The sequence below is a fragment of the Macrobrachium nipponense genome, chromosome 11 (genome assembly GCF_015104395.2).
Source record: "Macrobrachium nipponense isolate FS-2020 chromosome 11, ASM1510439v2, whole genome shotgun sequence".
NCBI lineage: Eukaryota > Metazoa > Arthropoda > Malacostraca > Decapoda > Palaemonidae > Macrobrachium > Macrobrachium nipponense.
This window is the reverse complement of record NC_061087.1, coordinates 13,464,470-13,485,659: the sequence shown is the minus strand read 5'-3', so window position 1 is coordinate 13,485,659 and position 21,190 is coordinate 13,464,470. Positions and strand designations below refer to the sequence as shown.

Sequence of the window (21,190 nt, the reverse complement as noted above, 5' to 3'; positions counted from 1 at the left end):
TACAGTGCAGAAAGCACCAAAATTAAAACCTTAGGTATCAGCTACAGGGTTTCAAAAAAGCACACTGTCATTGGTGACCCTTTACAAACCAAAATATGTCGTTATGTCTAACTTTTACATTTTTGAAATTTTATTCATATCTTTAATGAAGTCCTGAAACGAATATGCTTCATGCTCTCTTCTCAGCCCAACAGAAAGTAGAACATCCAAATAAGCTACAATGGGAAACCAACCTCTAAAACATATGCACATAAAATTAGAAATGTTGTCAATTAAATATTGCATGCCTAATGTATAAACCATAGACAAGATATGAAAAGTTAGCACAGGTGGTGAATCTTCAATAAATATTGTATATTTCTATGGCAGTCATCCTACAGTATACTACTAAGAACGAGCATCTACAGGTTGCTTCAGTAAGGACAAAATTCAAGTTATAAAATGCTGAAAGGTATAATTCAGCTCACAAAAGACTATTTCTCACCCTGATGTTATAATCTAATCATGAATTTAATATGCAATGTTAAGTGATTAGTACAAAATCAGAAAAATCTCCTTACAAACCACATTTGGAAGTCGAAAAACTTCTACATTCTCAATAATTTACAAGAAATCCTATTTACCTTATAGCCAGCAGTTTTATTTTCCTTTTAAAATAAGCTCGAATCTCTATTTCTAATACATTTGACAGTTTACCCCATTCACATTCTCCTGTGTTGGGAGATTGCCATTTATTAAATATCTAAATTTTAATAAAATTACCAAGGGCTGTTCTCCTTATCTCAAGACACAATATACAATGCAAATGTCAAAATGCTGGAAAAATACCACAGTATTTACCTGTCCATCTTGACATGATGAACAATTCTATGCACACCCTATACTACAAATCCACTGTAAAAATCATCTACAATACTAAGCAAGTATGTAGTGCTATTTTGTTTTGTACTTTAACCAATTAACTAAGTAAAGTTTCTGCTAAATTTGTAAGGAAATGTAAGATAAATTACTGTAAATTAATCTCAAATTCATGCCAACCCGGAATGGAATTTTAAAAGACATTTACATGTCTACTAAAGATAAATATCTCGTTCTTCATGTTCATTACATGAAAATCTCATGCAGTTACTGCACTGTAACAGTTGCAGCTTGTATACATCATATGAGAAAGTCTTGTAAAGCACTACTAAGGTAAAAAAAAATTCCCAACATACTTGTCCAACAGATAAACAACGGCCAAAGTTGAAGCAAGCTCTGTGAAAGAGAAGAACAGCTGGTGGCTCCACTGGGTGTAGAAATCATCATTCCAGTAGTTGAAGTACGACCACCACGAATAATAATGGGGGTAAACACTGGCCAACAGGAGTACAAACATAGATGTCCGAATCTGCAGTGAGCAACCAGTTAACTGTATAGTTTGGCCAGTATTTCTGACTACCTTAACAGAGATGCTCAAACTATAACTAAAGCAAGCACTGAAATTAATTTATAAGTAGAGCATTTATAGTATAAAAAAAAATCTATGATACAGAATACAGTATGCCTTTACAATATAGAATTTATGCCTCTGCAGTACTATATATAATCAGATAAATAAGCTGCATAAGAATATAGGCATAAGCAATTCTTTGGAACAAAAGAGCATCTTAAAGTAATGCAGCAATATTATATAATCAGTTCAAAAGTAATCTAACCTATTATGTCTGAGTAAAACACAAAGCAGATTCCAAATGAGTAGCAAATGCAAAAAACTGACTATAAACAATACCATTATTTAACCAGAAAACATGAAATGAAGAAAACAGGATGAAGTAGTACTCCAGTAAAAAAAAAAAAATTGAATGATAAACATAAGTCAAAATAGAGCTTATGAGAAAATCCAAGGAAGAGTTAAAATTCTATGCCAATTTGTTACAATATTTCTATATTATTATTAATAGGGGTTAGTTTTTCCAGACCTCTGAGTCTCAAGTAGACTCTTCTCGGGCTGGTTCTCAGGGATCAATCCTGAGAAAAAAAAAAAAAAAAAAAAAAAAAAAAAAAAAAAAAATTAGACTTTATTTGAGAAACCCGTCTTATTTAAAAAATTTATGATTTTTATTAATTGAAAAATCCCTGCTTTCCGCAAGAATATTTTTCATTTCCGTACTCCGCAGATAAATAGATCTTTCCTGGGTCCAATTTGGGCACTCAACAAGCAAATGCTGTACTGTCATGGGTGTTTGACATCTGTTACATTTCACTGGGTCAGCATGTGGTGTTGACATCAAGTGACCATGTGAGGAATCTCCCTTCCCTTCCTTACACCCAATTTTATAGAAATCTTAATATCATCTGGATAAAAATTCCCACTGAATCTCTAATATAGAATAGGAATAGAGATAAATACAAGAACATGTACACTATTTACACTAAAGTATAGTACTATCTGAATAGCTTCCTTGATTGCATTTCATAATAATAGTTCAATACATTGTCTATTGCAAATTACAGTTGTAATTATATTCTTTACCGTCTTGAAATAAATCAAAACAGCTTCCTGTGTTTTACATCATACTTTGCATACTCTGAATGTACCTGTTGTATATGTGAATACTAACTCACTTTTCTTACAATTGCATGTCCTAGCATTTATGTTAAGAAATGTACCTTGAAGTATGTATCTGACCAAAATCTACAGTATGTACTGTAGTTTAGTCTTTGAAAATTGATTTCTTACATATAGCCAACCAATAAAAAATTAAGCCTAATATATGGGCTGACAAATATGGCATACTGTATTGCCTTAGATAACCTTAAAACCTGTTTGAAATGCCAACCACATATCCACAATAAGTCCATCATAAAATATATTCTAACTAATCCACAGAATTAGTCTCATTCTCCAAGGGCTGGCCCAAAATGTTCATTCTTCTGGAAAGGAATACTAATATTAATTCTATTCAGGGAAGGATGATGACTCCAATCTACTATTACGCGGTTAGAGAGATCCCTTCATCGAAGTTTACCACCCTGCATCTCTGACCTGCTACCACCAATATGAATATTTGCTACAGGAAGGAGGCATCTGTGCTCAGCTAAAGGAGATAGAGTGTGAAGCTTAGGAAATGGCTGAGGTTTTTATGTAATGGTACAGGTCCACAATCCTTATCCAAAAACCTTTGGAGAAGCTGTATTTTGGTTTCAGAACTGAGGCCTGCTCCCCCCGTGTATCATTCAATCTCATGTATCATAAGCCCCTTAAAATTTTCTCCCAAAATTATCATTTCATCACATAACTCTTGTACATTCGAGCAAATTACTATTGGCAGAGTTTCATAATTTTTCGTTCACCTGCCTGAAGCACAATTCATGCCTTATTACTCTATTTTTCTTTTTAAATATGGAAGAAATCTTAAGTAATGACATTAAAAACAGTCACTTATGGTATGGGTGGGTTGGCAAGCGAAGCAAGCCCTATCAGCTGGGGTTAACAAGGGTGCTGTACCCCCTCCGAGAAATTTTTGGAAATTTGTGCACATTTTGGAGTATTTTAAAGTCATACAAGATTCACCTTGGAATAAATTTTACTGTTATTATTATTATTATTATTATTATATCATTATTTCAAAGGCTAGGGGGTACAAACCAAGTCTTGGGGGGAGGCATCAGTGTCTTGATGGGGGCAAGTGTTCCCCCAGCCCCAACAAAATGATGCCCCTTGGTAGATCCCACTGGTGAAACATCTAAGTTAGCTCTGATTAATTAACATGCCTAGAAGCGCATGTTTGGTAAGCTAAAAGTGAATCGCCAGACAGTCAACCAGACTTAAACTTATGGCCTGTCTAATAATTCATTACTATTTCTTATAATTACTAACCACCTATTACTTCACACAAAACACTGATAGAAACAACCAAATCAAGAAATGACAATTTGTCCAAAATTGCATTTTTCCTAACTATACAAACCTGAGGTCCTTTTACAATAGGAAGGTACTAGCGGCAGCTGGATAGGTCGTAAGCTTTCGAACAAGGGGTTCGGTAGTTAACTGCTTGTCCGACAGGCGCGCGCGGCGCGACTGGAGGTAAACAAATCACTTTTGCTTTTGGCCCAAGCAAAAACTGCAGAGTGAGGGGTGGCATGAGTGGGACTATGTGTAAAAGGACCTCAGGTTTGTATAGTTAGGAAAAATGCAATTTTGGACAAATTGTCATTTGTTTCCGACACGGACACAACCTCTGTCCTTTTACATAGGAAGACTCACTTCTTGGTGGGAGGAATCTGAGTCTTTTGTGAACAGACTGGTGTTCGCCCAACCTTGGAAGTCTCCCTGGTCGTAAGAGCGAGGGAGGGATCCAAGCCTCTGTCCGATTGATCGGGGTGTGCACCGCAGGATCAATGGTCAGACCTCTGGACCGAGTACTAAGAGAGAGGCAAGCGTATCTCTTCGTACCAGCAATGTAAGAACTTGTTCCTGTACAGGAGCAAATATAAGTTCATGGGTTTGACTCTTGTAGGCATCTTACTTCCCCCCCCCCTTGTAGGAGGAAGTGGTGGATATTCTGCTCCTATCCCTAGTGAAAGGGATAGGATGGGGCTCTGTCATATAGCTCACCTGCATCTCGTCCTCATCCAGCGTAGTGACGACCGGCCCCTGGCTGCCCACAGGTAGAGGAGGAGGGAAAGATGGGAAGAGGGAGCAGTCACTCACTCACTCACACACCATCACAGTCACACCAGGACTCCCGATGCTGTTTCAGCTGCGAGGGTCTGGGTTAGCTACACAACTTGTGAGCAGCCACCACGGGTCCCAAGGAAAAGTATACAAGGGACCTGTGGGCAATATCCCGAAGGTAGAGGAGGTGAAGGTAGTTTGGTTAGACAGACACCTGCCTTCAGGACCTCGCCACGCAGATGTTCTTACGAAACGCCAACGAGGGGCCAATACTTCTGACTTCGTGAGCTCTCGGACGGGACGTACGGATGTCGTCACTACCATCAGCCTCTATACGCCCTCCTGATGACCTCACGCAGCCAGAATGAAAGAGCGTTCTTGGATACTTCTTTCTTGGTTACCCCGGTGCTAACGAAGAGGCGTCGACACTCAGGCCTGAGTGTCGAGTTTTCTTCAGATAGCGCCGTAGCGCCCTCACAGGACAAAGCAGCATCTCATCCGCATCATTATCGGTGAAGTCCATTAGGGAGAGAATCGTGAAAGACTCGAACCTGTCGTTCAGGGACCGAACCGGTTTCTGAGTCTTCGCAACGAAGTTCGGGACGAAATCGAGCGTCACAGATCCCCATCCCCTGGAGTATCGTACATCATAGGAAAGACCATGAAGTACCCCTACTCTTCTTCGCCGATGCCATGGGCCAGCAAGAAGAGGGTCTTGGAGGGTCAGATCCCTGTCTGACGACTCTCGGAGTGGCGAAGGCGAGGGTGTCGAGTCAAACTCCTAAGGACGAGAGTCACATCCCACGCAGGGGGCCTGAGTTCCCTGGGTGGGCAAGACCTTTTCGAAGCTCCTCATAAGCAAGGAGATCTCGAACGAGTTCGAGATGTCCAATCCCCTCAGTTTCAGGACGGCTCTGTATCCTTGACTGTGGGGACTGAGAGGAGCTTCTCTCGGCGAAGAAACACGAGGAAATCCGCTACCTGCTGAAGAGTGGCTCTGAGAGGAGATAGACCCCGTCTACGACACCAACCACAGAAGATGGCCCACTTCCCCTGGTACACAGCTGCAGAGGACTGACAGACGTTTCCAGCCATCTCTGTTGCTGCGCTACGAGAAAAGCCTCTCGTTCGCAAGAGATGTGGATAACAGCCAGCCGTGAAGTCGTAGGGACTGGACTGCTTGGTGGTACCGCTCGAGTGTGGCTGGGCGAGAAGGTTGTGCCAAGGGGGAATCTCTCTCGGTTCTCCTGCGAGAAGAGCCAGCAGGTCCGGATACCAAATGGCCTGTGGCAATTTGGGAGCCACCAGGATCATCCTGAGATTCGGGGTGACCAGTGCTCGACTGATCACCTTGCGAATCAGGATGAACGGGGGAAAGGCATAGGCGAAGAGGTTGTCCCACGGGTGTTGAAGAGCGTCCTCTGCAGCTGCCCATGGGTCCGGCCCGGCTGAGAAGAAAACCTGAAGCTTTCTGTTGTGCCGGGTGGCGAACAGATCCACGACTGGTCGCCCCCACAGGTCGAAGAGCCTTTCCGCCACGTCCTGGTGTAGAGACCACTCAGTCCCTATCACTGATCCCGACGGCTGAGCGTGTCTGCTACTACATTCCTCTTCCCTGGAATGTAGCGTGCCGACAGCTCTATTGAGTGTGCCTGCGGCCCACTCGTGCACCTGCCGAGTCAACTGGTAACAACGGGAGAGACACTAGGCCCCCCTGTTTGTTGACGTAGTCAACTACCTTGGTGTTGTCGCACATCAACACCACTGAGTGTCCCATCAAGCGGTCCTGGAACTCTTGGAGAGCGAGAAACGCTGCCTTGAGTTCCAGTACATTGATGTGAAGGTGCTTATCGTTCTCGTCCCACACTCCTGAAGTCAGCAACGTCTCCAGGTAAGTGCGCCCCATCCCTCGGTCGATGCGTCTGAGAACAGCTGCATGTCCGGGGGGGGCGTGCACAGAGGCACTCCTCTTAAGAGGTTTCCTGTCGTCCCAGCCACCAGGCTAGGTCCTGCCTCACCTCCGTGTCAGTGACACTGGAAAGCTTGGGGGATCCGTCGCCTGTGACCAACTCTCCTTTAGTCCTTCCACTGGAGAGACCGCAGGTGAAGACGCCCGTAAGGGACTAACTTCGACGAGTGACGACAGGTGTCCGATCACGACTTGCCATCGCTGAGCTACCTGTTCCTGCCGAGACAGGAACTGGTTGGCTGCCTCCCTGAATCTGCTGATCCGCGAGTCTGCGGGGAAGACTCGCCCTGCTACCGCTGTCGATCAGCATACCCAGGTACTTCATCCTCTGCTTGGGCTCGAGATCGGACTTCTCGAAGTTCACAACGATCCCCAGATCGCGACAGAACTGAGTAGTCGATCCCTGTCCTGTAGCAACTGCGAGCGGGAGCTCACCAGACTAACCAATCGTCGAGATACCTCATCAGACGTATCCCGTGCGAATGGGCCCAAGCAGACACCAGAGTGAACACTCGCGTAAAACACTGTGGGGCGGTTGAGAGACCGAAACAAAAGTGCCCTGAATTGGTACACCGTCCGTCGAGGATGAAGCGGAGGTACTTTCTGGAGGACTGATGAATGGGTATTTGGAAATAACGCATCCTTCAAGTCCACTGAAAGCATGAAATCGTTCTCCCTGATGGAGTCGAGCACGGAACGTGCCGTCTCCATCGTGAACCGGGTCTGGCGAACAAACCGATTCAGGGGAGAGAGATCTAATCACACGGGCGCCAGCCTCCTGTAGACTTTTCCACAGGAAGAGTCGACTGTAAAAGCCCGGTGACTGATCCGTGACGATTTCTACAGCTCTCTTGCTCAGCATGGTCTTGATCTCCTGTCTCAATGCTACGTCCTTCGATGACCCTGGAACGTACGACCTGCTGTTGGACCGGGTTGGAGGTGAGGGGTGGCCGGAGATTCGAAGGGTAATAGATATCCCGTCCCGAAGGACATCTACAATCCAGGTCTCGGGCGGCGGTCGTCTCCGTAGCGCTGCCTTAAGTTTGCCACCCAATGGCTGGCCAGGCACCCCCCCACTTCCGGCAGCAGGTGAGGGGGAACGCCGTCCCTAGCGTTTCCCCCCTTTCTTTCTTCGACTTCTTCCCAGAGCCTCCTCGGGAGAAGGAGGACTGGGAGGAGGGCTGGTTACGGCTCCCCTTTGCAGAAGTCGAAGAAGACAGAGTCTTTCACGGGGCTTCGACGCGACTACCGTCTTAGCCACCGTGGAAGCGCTAGCCGAGCTCTTTGGCTTGGCCGCAGTTCGAGGCTGCCCAGAAGCCTTCGAAACTGCCTGGTGAACCAGGACGGTCACTGTCGTCAGTGCGCCGTCTGTCCACCGCAGCGTCCACCATCTCTCCTGGGAAGAGAGACGTGAAATCTCCGTAAAGGTCCGTTGCGGAGTCCCAATGCCGCTTCACGCCCAGCCGCCCTGGAAACTCGAGTAAGGACAGCGTCCCTACATCGGAGAACCAGGTTGGCCACAGGTTTTACCGTCTGGTGGGCAAGGAAGGAGATGGCTCTTCCACCAGACTGGCAAAGTCTCCTAAAGGGGCCGAGTCAACTTCGGGAGAAATTCCCCCGGAGTTGGCTGCGACCTTAGATACTGTGAGGACCACAGATCTATCCAGGAGACGGCCTGGAAAGCTGCCATGGCAGTGGATTCCAGGCCGAGTGCCTCTTGCTGCGAGAACCATAGGTTCTCGGACAGGAGCTGCTGCAGAGAGACACCCGGCGTTAGCCTGGCTAACTCCGGGTTCACCTGTTGGGCGGCATCGGGTCCTCAGATGGCACGTAAAAACGCCACTGTCGCAGCAGAGGAGGTGGAAGTCAGCTTGCTCGACCTGCCAGACTTGAGAGAACCGTCTTGCCCGGAGACAAGAGATTCTACCTGGTCCAGCACTGAGTCGGCAAGCTCCAGAAACGCGGCAAACCCACCGTCGGTCTGGGTTCCCGTCTTCGGGCGGGCCCCAGAACGACTCGAGCCGGGACGTGGGCTCGGATGGTGGGGAGCGGCGATCCTTCCCCGAGGTCGTTGTGCTGACGAATCAGCGCAATTACCTCGGCAAAGTTCCTCTGAATCTCAGGAGTGACTGCTATCCTGGAGGTAGTTCGGACCATTCCAGTTCCCCTCAAAAACAGGAGCCAGCTCCCGATGAAACCCATCCCCCCCCCCTCGAGGGGGGGGGGAACAGCTGTGACAGACCCCATCTCGGTCTCCTCCAGCCACTTGTGCATACGACCTGGCCAGTCCGAGAACCGTACCTGGTACGTAGGACGTCGTGGTGGGATCCTGAGGGGCGCACCCCTCACGATCACTCCTCAATACCTCGCTCCTCCCGGTGTAACCCGAGGAGGTTGAAGTAATGGGAGAGGCAGAAACCTGAGCTCCCTCCTCCTCGCTCGTGGCAGAACCAGTGGGCTTGGAGGACTGCAGGCGATCGTCACGCGTGGCGATCGAGCTGCAGGCCTGGTCGAGCCGTCTCGCTGTAGAGAACGCTGGACTGAGCACAGCGGCCCCGGTCTCGCGTGTCAGAAGAGCTGGTGCTGGTTGCCGTACCCGATCGCTCTCTGTGAGAGTGACGGTCAGGCGACCGGCGAGCTCCACTGTCACGGTGAGACCGGTGCGTATCCTCACGGCGCGTCACGTCGCTGGTACCAGCCGTGGCTGGTGCCGGCGAACGGGGGACCTCTTCCCAGCCTCAGCCCGTGGCCGGTCGTGGACCGTCACGTCAGCCCGGGTAGCCAGCTGATCGCCGCGAGAGCGAGAGCTGGTCTGGTGAGAGTCACGTGAGCGGCTGTCACCAGTCTTCCGCTCCGTGCCGTGAACCTGACGCTGAGCTGGCTCAGAGGTCTGGTTCCTAGCTGCACGGTCGCTGGTAGGCGACCGTACACTCGGTACCTCTCGCGAACGAGAGGCCGAGACGGATCCTGCTGCCGTGGTCGAACCACTAACAGCAGGCGAGGAAGTGCCGGTGTTAGCCGGCACCCCTCTGGTCCCCGTAGTCTTCTTCCTTGCGGAAGAAGAGACGGGTCCTGCCCCCGAAGGAGCAGGGTGACCAGCGGAAGAACCCCCCGTCTCACCGGAGCGAGACGGGCCTTAGAAGCTCCCGAAGGAGACTTCTTAGGGGGGGAGGAGGCGACCTTCTTCTTCTTAGGCTGTGGAGCCTTAGAAGATGAAGGGGAAGAGGCGGCAGACGACGACGACAACGAAGAAGACGATGAAGACGACGACGACACCTTCCTCTTCTTCCTCTTCTTCTTCGTCAGCTTCCTCAGGACCGATGTCAGATCTGTCATCCAGGGTGGAGCCGGGGCTGCTGTTGCCGAAGCAACAGGGACCGGACGCACCTGTCCGAACAGATCGGCATCGGGGAGCAGCGGCGCCACGAACAGGAACAACGTCAGCAGGTGCAGGCATCACAGGAACAGCAGTGAGAGGGCAGGAACAGATACAGGAACGGCAGCAGTGGTCGGCAACATCATGTCCGTAACAGCGGCTGGGCAGGTACGGCAGGTACGGCAGGCTGTACAGGCAGACCAGGTGGACGGACCAGCGGCACAGACATCCTAGGTACTGGTGGGAGGTCCAGGGGCGAGCTCTTCGGGCACACGAAGTCCGGTCGAGGCAGCACGGCAAACGGCAGGCCCAGCGGCGGCATCACACTCCCCCGTGGTACGGCGATTGGCCCCTGTACCGATGTAGTTGGTGTAACAGGAGACCGCGTGCGGGGTGTACACCAGGTGAGGAGGTGAAGCCATAGCCAGGAGTTGACAGGGTCATGTATGGGTCGTCACCGTAGCATGCGTGACCGCCACAGAGCCCAGCGAGATGGTAGAGCAGCCCCTGGACACTACGTCACCCTGCAGGACCCAACGATGCCCACACCTGTCCGAGATCGTCCTTCGCGGCAACAGCACCTGAGGAAGCAAAGGTCGGGTGATTAGCAGGATACTCTACCCGTCCGTGCGATGTAGACGAACGGATAGAGGACCCAGAGTACAACTCAACGTCGGGGTATCTCGCGCCCTCCTCCACACTCGACAGATCGGGTGAGGAGAAGGACCTAGAAACCCCCCCCGAAGGGGAAGGCGCCAAACGTGGGAGCTGACGCGGGGCGGCAGGAAAGAAGACGAAGTGTCCGTAAACCAAAGGTAGTCGCCGGGAGAGCTTTCCGACGACTCCTTTGCAGGCCTTCGCTTCTTCCTACCTTCGTACAAGCCCCACTGCGCCTCCGACCAAGACATACAAACTTCACAGGGCTCGGCTCGGGTACATTCGCGGCCCCGACACCGAGCGCACAAAATATGGGGATCAATTTCTGGAAAGGAGCGGAACTTACCGCATTTACGCCCTTCGGTACCCGGGCACAATCTCCGGAGGGTAGCGGGGCGTGGAGACTCCATAATTGATCAGCTTAATCACAATTGATGAAAAAGAGAGGGAATGATTGTACTTACAATGATTACTCAACACAAACACAACCATACACTCAAGGGAAAGCAAACGACGAGAAGCGGGCAGAGAGCGTCGAACACACACACGTCCACGGGGTTCGCTGTGAGGCCGAAAGCAAAAGTGATTTGTTTACCTACGTCGCGCGCTGCGCGCCTGTCGGACAAGCAGTTAACTACCGAACCCCTTGTTCGAAAGCTTACGACCTATCCAGCTGCCGCTAGTACCTTCCTATTGTAAAAGGACCGAAGGTTTGTATGCCGTGTCGGAACAAACAGCTGTTTGCTGATTTTAATTACCGTAACTATCACGTTCAATAAGATGTCTCACAGTTAGCAATTTGTTAAAACTTCGCTAATTCTCAGTGGTGATTTCATAAGTGAAAATAACCTTTTATTCATCCTTCTCAGTGGAAAAAAAAGTCTTAAGAAAATATACAATTAAATTTAGGCTGCAGCTAAAAAAAATTAGTAACATGCAGGATGCAAAACGTGTTGGAATAGACATAAGCAACATCCAGATATGGAAATCACATTTTTACTTCACTTAAAATTTACTGCATTTATAAATAAAGCTTTGCTTATTTACAAAAAATGAATCGCCAAATTACATTTCATTTAGCAACTAATGACAATGATGACTTGCAGAATGTAAACATTACCAGAATGCAAATGGCACATGATCACAATGTTCAAACTATATATTACAATAATAATATAATAATACATATATGCAATTCAATTTTATACAGTAAGCAAAAAACTTTTATTAAAATTATCATTAAGTACAACTGTACTACGTATATAACTTTACAAATGGATACTACCATCCACCAAAATAAAAATCTCGGTTTTTAGAGTTACAAAGTTAGGATTTCATATAAATTTGAAACCTGAACTTTGCCTTTATAAGCATTTTTTGTTTTTCATGTAACATTGCCTTAGATAACATAATTCTATATCAGTTCTCTGATTAGGATGACATTATCAGATATGAAGTTCTGCCTATTTGTTTCTTCCATTAGAATTGTAATGTAATTCAATATCCTGAAGCACTCTATGTTAACAGTATCATAACAAATGTGTTAATGTTACTAATGCATACAACTGAAATAAAAATGATTCTAGAAGAGGAGAGATGCAGGGTGATCACAAAGAGGGACTTTCCTTCATAACCTAGCGGGTTGAAATTTTCCTTTTACATTGTAGTATGTAGATATGCAATCAGCACTTCAAATTGATGCGAAGGCTAAGGTAATTGTTTGTTTGATACAAGCACGTCTACAGTTCTGCTATAATAAAAGAAGCTCTAAAACATAAGCTTCAAAAGCAAGCAGGTTTTTAATCCAATACAAAATTTTGAATTTAAATACCTGGCCTACAGAGTACAGCCGAATTACTTTCTTCACTGATTCATATACAAGCAAGATGGCCAACACTGTAACAAACCAGATCTTGAACGAGTTGGAAGTTATATTGAAATATACATGCTTGTATCCAGATGGCCCTCGTTCGTATATTCCTGTAATGAAAATAAGAAAAGAACTTTCAGAACAAATCTATATTTTTCCCAAAAGCTTATCTTACATTCATTCAACTTTGTATTAGTGTTTAATATTATTTGACAGTTAGGAGGTTCTTAGAATTTCACATCTAATGAGAATATTTCTCGTAAATTTAAAATCCCCTTAAAGATGATTTTTTCTAAACATATACATGTTATAAAACCCCTTGAATTAAAAACTTATTACCTAACTTATTTAAATTACCCTTATGATTTCCAAAATGAAATTCATGCAATATATATTTCAATCACTTCCAATGAAGTGTGCCTGTAAATAATGTAGTAATTGCAGTAAATTTATAAGCACAAAATATTTGCAGAAAATATGGTAGTCTAATTAAAAAAGTGATCACTCAACTCATTCTAATTATCATCACAATTTTCAAAAGAAATTTCAAGACAGTTATGAATCATATCTCTCAAGTGCATGCACTAGTCATTTAAACTAGTTCTGCTGACTTCTTGTATCTCATATTTCTTTACAATTCATATGAGGCTGGCACTGCAAAATATTTTACTAGTTTCTTAGCAATGATTCCTGGTATGACTTTGCTGACTCCAAGCCCAAGGCCCCATAAATACTCTGGGGGCTTATGTACCAAGGCATTTAGTTAACAATAACTTTGCAACACCATGGTCCTCCAGTCAATGAAATTCAATATCAGGTCAGTACTTGATGAGTGGACGCATATGAAAGTCATACTTCACTGGGATCTTGTGACCGTCTAAGATGACATGGGTTTGGAGTTAGTGACCTCATTCCATATATCTAATATAGTATACTATTAATGCTCAGAAACCTGAAAAAAGGACTTAGGATTCTAGTAAGAGCAACAAATTACACTGCAGTTTGAGAAACCTACTAGTAAGAGAATATTAGCAGACTCACTTTACAATAAATGTTTTCCAAAATACAGCAATACCTGTCTTCAAGTAATGTATTCTCTTAAGATATTCACAGAAACTTTTAATCATTAACTCTACTCTACAAAATTAAATATCCATTTCTACATGTACATGATGAACACTCTGGCAGAAAATTCTTAAATTAACCTTACTAATAGTATTTTTTTTAAAATCATACATTCCGGATACCCAATTCTCACAAAATATTTTTGGAATATAGTACAGTTAATTACTGTTCCACACACATAGTAGTCTCTGGTAACAGTATAACTAATTTTACATAAAGAATACTGGACCGAGAAAATTTTCATTTTATTTAACATACCTTTAAATATAGTATCCCAACATGAACATGAACATCCTCGGCGGTCTACCTTGTAGTTAAATTCATCCCATAGGTGAGATATTACGCCCAGATGTACAAAAGGCAATAATACTGGAACTAAAAAACCTAACGTTGCTCCAATGATAGCAGACTTAGAATAACGGGCCTTCTGGCACTCTGAGGTACGTATGTGATGTGGGAGTTCCATCTGAAAAATTGAGATTTCAAAAGAAAATAGGAATTTAACTTTCAAATCATGGATCATGGTGTCATATCAAATGGCACAGAACTACTTAGCACTGTAAGGTAATAATTTAACCTAACCGAAAAGAAAAATATCCTAAGATACCACATAATAATTCTGATAATTCTCAATGGATAAAACAATATTTTTATAATAAAATATGGTTTTATATATACTAACCAAGTATAATTACATAGCTAACAATTTCAAGCACTGGCAGATCAAATTTGAAAATAGTGATAGCGATTCTTTTGTTTCTTTTTGGTGTAGATAACCAGCCCGGCCTACCTCACAGGGAAGAAGGAAAATAACACAGAAGAGCTTCAATTTGTTAATGTCATAAAGTCCAAGTGAGGGGAGGGGGGAGGGCTCCCATTCTGTAATTACTTGGTAAGTCTATGTTATGTATATATAAAACCATATTTTATCACAAAAATGACAATTTGTCTAAAATTGCATTTTTCCTAACTATACAAACCTGAGGTCCTTTTACAATAGGAAGGTACTAGCGGCAGCTGGATAGGTCGTAAGCTTTCGAACAAGGGGTTCGGTAGTTAACTGCTTGTCCGACAGGCGCGCGCGCGCGACTGGGAGGTAAACAAATCACTTTGCTTTTGGCACAGCAAAAACTGCAGAGTGAGGGGTGGCATGAGGTGGGGCTATGTGTAAAAGGACCTCAGGTTTGTATAGTTAGGAAAAATGCAATTTTAGACAAATTGTCATTTGTTCCGACACGGCATACAAACCTTCGGTCCTTTTACAATAGGAAGACTCACTTCTTGGTGGGAGGAATCTGAGTCTTTTGTGAACAGACTGGTGTTCGCCCAACCTTGGAAGCCTCCCTGGTCGTAAGAGCGAGGGAGGGATCCAAGCCTCTGTCCGATTGATCGGGGTGTGCACCGCAGGATCAATGGTCAGACCTCTGGACCGAGTACTAAGAGAGAGGCAAGCGTATCTCTTCGTACCAGCAATGTAAGAACTTGTTCCTGTACAGGAGCAAATATAAAGTCATGGGTTTGACTCTTGTAGGCATCCACTTCCCCCCCTTGTAGAAGGAAGTGGTGGATATTCTGCTCCTATCCCTAGTGAAAGGGATAGGATGGGGCTCTGTCATATAGCTCACCTGCATCTCGTCCTCATCCAGCGTAGTGACGACCGTGGCCCTCTGCCCACAGGTAGAGGAGGAGGAAAAGACGGGAAGAGGGAGCCAGTCACTCACTCATTCACGCATCCATCCACACAGTCACACCAGGACCTCGATGCTGTTTCAGCCTGCGAGGGTCTGGGTTAGCTACACAACTTGTTGAGCAGCCACCACGGTCCCAAGGAAAAGGTATCCAAGGACCTGTGGGGCAATATCCCGAAGGTAGAAAGACGTAAAGGTAGTCTGGTTAGACCAGACCCCTGCCTTCAGGACCTGCGCCACGGAGAAGTTCTTACGAAACGCCAACGAGGGGCCAATACTTCTGACTTCGTGAGCTCTCGGACGGGACGTACGGATGTCGTCACTACCATCAGCCTCATACGCCCTCCTGATGACCTCACGCAGCCAGAATGAAAGAGTGTTCTTGGATACTTCTTTCTTGGTGACCCGGTGCTAACGAAAGAGGCGTCGACACTCAGGCCTGAGGTGTCGAGTTCTCTTCAGATAGCGCCGTAGCGCCCTCACAGGACAAGCAGCATCTCATCCGCATCATTATCGGTGAAGTCCAATAGGGTGGAGGGATCGTGAATGACTCGAACCTGTCGTCAGGGATCGACGGTTTCTGAGTCTTCGCAACGAAGTTCGGGACGAAATCGAGCGGTCACGGATCCCATCCCCTGGAGTGTCGTACATCATAGGAAAGACCATGAAGTTCCCCTACTCTCTCGCCGATGCCAGGGCCAGCAAGAAGAGGGTCTTGAGGGTCAGATCCCTGTCTGACGACTCTCGGAGTGGCTCGAACGGTGTTCGAGTCAGACTCCTAAGTACGAGAGTCACATCCCACGCAGGGGGCCTGAGTTCCCTGGGTGGGCAAGACCTTTCCGAAGCTCCTCATGAAGCAAGGAGATCTCGAACGAGTTCGAGATGTCCAATCCCTCAGTTTCAGGACGAGCGCCAAGGCGGCTCTGTATCCTTTGACTGTGGGGACTGAGAGGAGCTTCTTCTCTCGCGAAGAAAAACGAGGAAATCCGCTACCTGCTGAAGAGTGGCTCTGAGAGGAGATAGACCCCGTCTACGACACCAACCACAGAAGACGGCCCACTTCCCCTGGTACACAGCTGCAGAGGACTGACGGACGTTTCCAGCCATCTCTGTTGCTGCGCTACGAGAAAGCCTCTCGTTCGCAAGAGATGGTGGATAACAGCCAGCCGTGAAGACTGAGGGACTGGACTGCTCGTGGTACCAGCTCGACGTGTGGCTTGGGCGAGAAGGTTGTGCCAAGGGGAATCTCTCTCGGTTCTCCTGCGAGAAGAGCCAGCAGGTCCGGATACCAAATGGCCTGTGGCCATTTGGGAGCCACCAGGATCATCCTGAGATTCGGGGTGACCAGTGCTCGACTGATCACCTGCGAATCAGGCTGAACGGGGGGAAAGGCATAGACGAAGAGTCCCACGGGTGTTGAAGAGCGTCCTCTGCAGCTGCCCATGGGTCCGGCACGGCCGGAGAAGAACAACCTGGAGCTTCCTGTTGTGCCGGGGTGGCGAACAGATCCACGACTGGTCGCCCCCACAGGTCGAAGAGCCTTTCCGCCACGTCCTGGTGTAGAGACCATTCGGTCCCTATCACCTGATCCGGACGGCTGAGCGTGTCTGCTACTACATTCCCTCTTCCCTGGAATGTAGCGTGCCGACAGCTCTATTGAGTGTGCCTCGGCCCACTCGTGCACCTGCCGAGTCAACTGGTACAACGGGAGAGACACTAGGCCCCCCTGTTTGTTGACGTAGGCCACCACCGTGGTGTTGTCGCACATCAACACCACTGAGTGTCCCATCAAGCGGTCCTGGAACTCTTGGAGAGCGAGGAACGCTGCCTTGAGTTCCAGTACATTGATGTGAAGGTGCTTGTCGTTCTCGTCCCACACTCCTGAAGTCAGCAACTCCTCCAGGTGTGCGCCCCATCCCTCGTTCGATGCGTCTGAGAACAGCTGCATGTCCGGGGGGGGATGTGCGCAGAGGCACTCCTCTTAAGAGGTTCCTTGTCGTCCAGCCACCAGGCTAGGTCCTGCCTCACCTCCCGTGTCAGTGACACTGGAAAGCTTGGGGGGATCCGAGCCCTGTGGGACCAAACTCTCCTTTTAGTCTCCACTGAAGAGACCGCAGGTGGAAGACGCCCGTGAGGGACTAACTTCTCGAGTGACGACAGGTGTCCGATCACGACTTTGCCATCGCTGAGCTACCTGCTCCTGCCCGAGACAGGAACTGGGTTGGCTGCCTCCCTGAATCTGCTGATCCCCGCGAGTCTGCGGGAAGACTCGCCCTGCTACCGTGTCGATCAGCATACCCAGGTACCTTCATCCTCTGCTTGGGCTCGAGATCGGACTTTTCGAAGTTCACAACGATCCCCAGATCGCGACAGAACTCGAGCAGTCGATCCCTGTTCCTGAGCAACTGCGAGCGGGAGCTCGCCAGGACTAACCAATCGTCGAGATACCTCATCAGACGTATCCCGTGCGAATGGGCCCAAGCAGACACCAGAGTGAACACTCGCGTGAACCACCTGTGGGCGGTTGAGAGACGAAGCAAAGGTGCCCTGAACTGGTACACCGTCCCGTCGAGGATGAAGCGGAGGTACTTTCTGGAGGACTGGATGAATGGGTATTTGGAAATACGCATCCTTCAAGTCCACTGAAAGCATGAAATCGTTCTCCCTGATAGAGTCGAGCACTGAGCGTGCCGTCTCCATCGTGAACCGGGTCTGGCGAACAAACCGGTTCAGTGGAGAGGAGATCTATCACCGGGCGCCAGCCTCCCGTAGACTTTTTCCACCAGGAAGAGTCGACTGTAAAAGCCCGGTGACTGATCCGTGACGATTTCTACAGCTCTCTTGCTCAGCATGGTCTTGATCTCCTGTCTCAATGCTAACGTCCTTCGATGACCCTGGAACGTACGACTGCTGTTGGACCGGGTTGGAGGTGAGGGGTGGCCGAGATTCGAAGGGTAATAGATATCCCTCCCGAAGGACATCTACAATACCAGGTCTCGGCGCCGTAGCGCTGCCAAGTTGCCCAATGGCTGGCCAGGCACCCCCCCACTTCCGGCAGCAGGTGAGGGGGAACGCCGTCCCTAGCGTTTCCCCCCTTTCTTCGACTTCTTCCCAGAGCCTCCACGAGGAGGAGGAGGGCTGGGAGGAGGGCTGGTTACGGCTCCCCTTGCTAGAAGTCGAAGAAGACAGAGTCATTCCCCGGGGCTTCGACGCAGCTACCGTCTTAGCCACCGAGGAAGCGCTAGCCGAGCTCTTAGACTTGGCCGCAGTCCGAGGGCTGCCCGAAGCCTTCGAGACTGCCTGGTGAACCAGACGGTCACTGTCGTCAGTGCGCCGTCTTCCTGTCCACTTGCAGCGTCCACCATCTCTCCTGGGAAGAGAGACGTGGAACTCCGTGTAAAGGTCCGTTGCGAAAGTCCCAACGCCGCTTCACGCCCGGCCAGCCCTGGAAAACACCCGAGTAAGGACCAGCGTCCCTTCGTCGGAGAACCAGGTTGGCCCACAGGTTCACCGTCTGGTGGGCAAGGAAGGAGATGGCTCTTCCCCCAGACTGGCAAAGTCTCCCTGAGGCCGGAGTCATCTTCGGGAGAAATTCCCCCGGAGTTGGCTGCGACCTTAGATACTGTGAGGGACCACAGATCTAGCCAGGAGACGGCCTGGAAAGCTGCCATGGCGGTAGAGTTACCAAGGCCGAGTGCCTCTTGCTGCGAGAACCACAGGGTTCCTCGGACGGAGCTGCTGCGAGACACACCCGAGTCAGCCTGGCTAACTCCGGGTTCACCTGTTTGGGCGCATCGGGTCTTCAGATGGCACGTAAAAACGCCGCTGTTGCAGCAGAGGAGGTGGAAGCAGCTTGCTCGACCTGCCGACTTGAGCGAACCGTCTTGTCCGGAGACAAGCGATTCAACCTGGTCCAGCACTGAGTCCGCAAGCTCAGAACGCGGCAAACCCACCGTCGGTCTGGGTTCCCTCTTCGGGCCCCAGAACGACTCGAGCCGGGACGTGGGCTCGGATGGTGGGAGCGGCGATCCTTCCGCGAGGTCGTTGTGCTGACGAATCAGCGCAATAACCTCGGCAAAGTTCCTCTGGATCTCAGGAGTGGACTGCGTCCTGGCGGATTCGGACCGTCCAGTCCCTCAAACAGGAGCACTCCCGAGACCCTCCTCCCTCAAGGAGAGGAACAGCGACAGACCCCTCTCGGTCTCCTCCAACCACCTGTGCGTACGACCTGGCTGGTCCGAGAACCGTACCTGGTACGTACGACGACGTGGTGGGATCCTGAGGGGCGCACCCTCACGATCACTCCTCAATACCTCGCCCCTCCCGGTGTAACCCGAGGAGGTTGAAGGTATGGGAGAGGCAGACCTGACGCTCCCTCCTCGCTCGCTGGCAGAACCAGCGGGCTTGGAAGACTGCAGGCGATCGCCAACCCGCGGTGGCGATCGAGCTGCAGACCTAGTCGAGCCGTCTCGCTGTGGAGAACGGCTGGATCCGGAGAACAGCGGCTCCTGGTCTCGTGTGTCAGAGGAGCTTGGTGCTGGTCGCCGTACCCGAGATCGCTCTCTGTGAGAGTGACGGTCAGGCGACCGGCGAGCTCCACTGTCACGGTGAGATCGGTGCGTATCCTCACGTGCGTCAGTTCGCTGGTACCAGCCGTGGCTGGTGCCGGCGAACGGGGGGACCTCTTCCCAGCCTCAGCCCGTGGCCGGTCATGGGACCGTCACGTTTCCGGTCCGGGTAGCCAGCAAGTGATCGCCGCGAGAGCGAGAGCTGGTCTGGTGGGAGTCGCGTGAGCGGCTGTCACCAGTCTTCCGCTCCGTGCCGTGAACCTGACGCTGAGCGGACTCAGAGGTCTGGTTCTTGGCTGTACGGCCGCTGTTAGGCGACCGTACACTCGGTACCTCTCGCGAACGAGAGGCCGAGACGGACCCTGCTGCTGTGGCCGAACCACTGACAGCAGGTGAGGAAGTGCCGGTGTTAGCCGGCACTCCTCTGGTCCCCGTAGTCTTCTTCCTTGCGGAAGAAGAGACGGGTCCTTGCCCCCGAAGGAGCAGGGTGGGGACCAGCGGAAGAACCCCCCCGTCTCACCAGAGCGAGACGGGCCCTTAGAAGTTCCCGAAGGAGACTTCTTAGGGGGGGGGGGAGGCGACCTTCTTCTTCTTCGGCGGGGGAGCCTTAGAAGAAGAAGGGGAAGAGGCGGCAGACGACGACGACGACGAAGAAGACGATGAAGACGACGACGACACCTTCCTCCTCTTCTTCTTCTTCGTCAACCTCCTCAGGACCGACGTCAGATCTGTCATCCAGAGCGGAGCCGGGGCTGCTGTTGCCGAAGCAACAGGGCCCGGACGCACCTGTCCGACCAGATCAGCATCGGGAAGCAGCGGGCGCCAGGAACGCCAGAACAGGCAACCTCAGCAGGTGCAGGCATCACAGGAACCGGCAGAAGAGACAGCAGGAGCAGGTACGGACGGCAGCAGTGGTCAACGTCAAACGTCCGTGGACAGCAGCTGGGCAGGTACGGAGGTACGGCAGACTGTGTAGGCGGTCCAGATGGGCGGACAGCGCGGCACAGACATCCTAGGTACCGGTGGGAGGTCCAGGGGCGAGCTCTTCGGGCACACGAAGTCCGGTCGCGGCAGCACGGCAAACCCAGGTGGCGGCATCACACTCCCCCGAGTTACGGGCGACTGGCCCCTGCACCGATGTAGTGGGTGTCACAGAGACCGCGTGCTGGGTGTCCCACCAGGTGAGGAGGTGAAGCGTAGCCGGGTGTTGTAAGGGTCGTGGTGGTGGTCGTGACCGTTGCATGGGTGACCGCCACGGAGCCAAGCGAGATGGTAGAGCA

General features: G+C 49.4%; 1 protein-coding gene across 3 annotated transcripts in view; it reads right to left on the bottom strand.

Annotated features, from left to right (window-relative positions):
• Positions 1 to 21,190, bottom strand: part of LOC135225615 (uncharacterized) — a 63,421-nt gene that overhangs the window by 23,932 nt on the left and 18,299 nt on the right. For all 3 annotated transcript variants that reach the window (XM_064265037.1, XM_064265121.1, XM_064264960.1), the window contains exons 2-4: positions 13,913 to 14,120; positions 12,491 to 12,639; positions 1,215 to 1,387 (exon numbers count right to left, since the gene is read on the bottom strand). In XM_064265037.1, the coding sequence (XP_064121107.1) occupies positions 1,215 to 1,387; positions 12,491 to 12,639; positions 13,913 to 14,120 (530 nt within the window). The remainder of the gene's footprint in view (positions 1 to 1,214; positions 1,388 to 12,490; positions 12,640 to 13,912; positions 14,121 to 21,190) is intronic.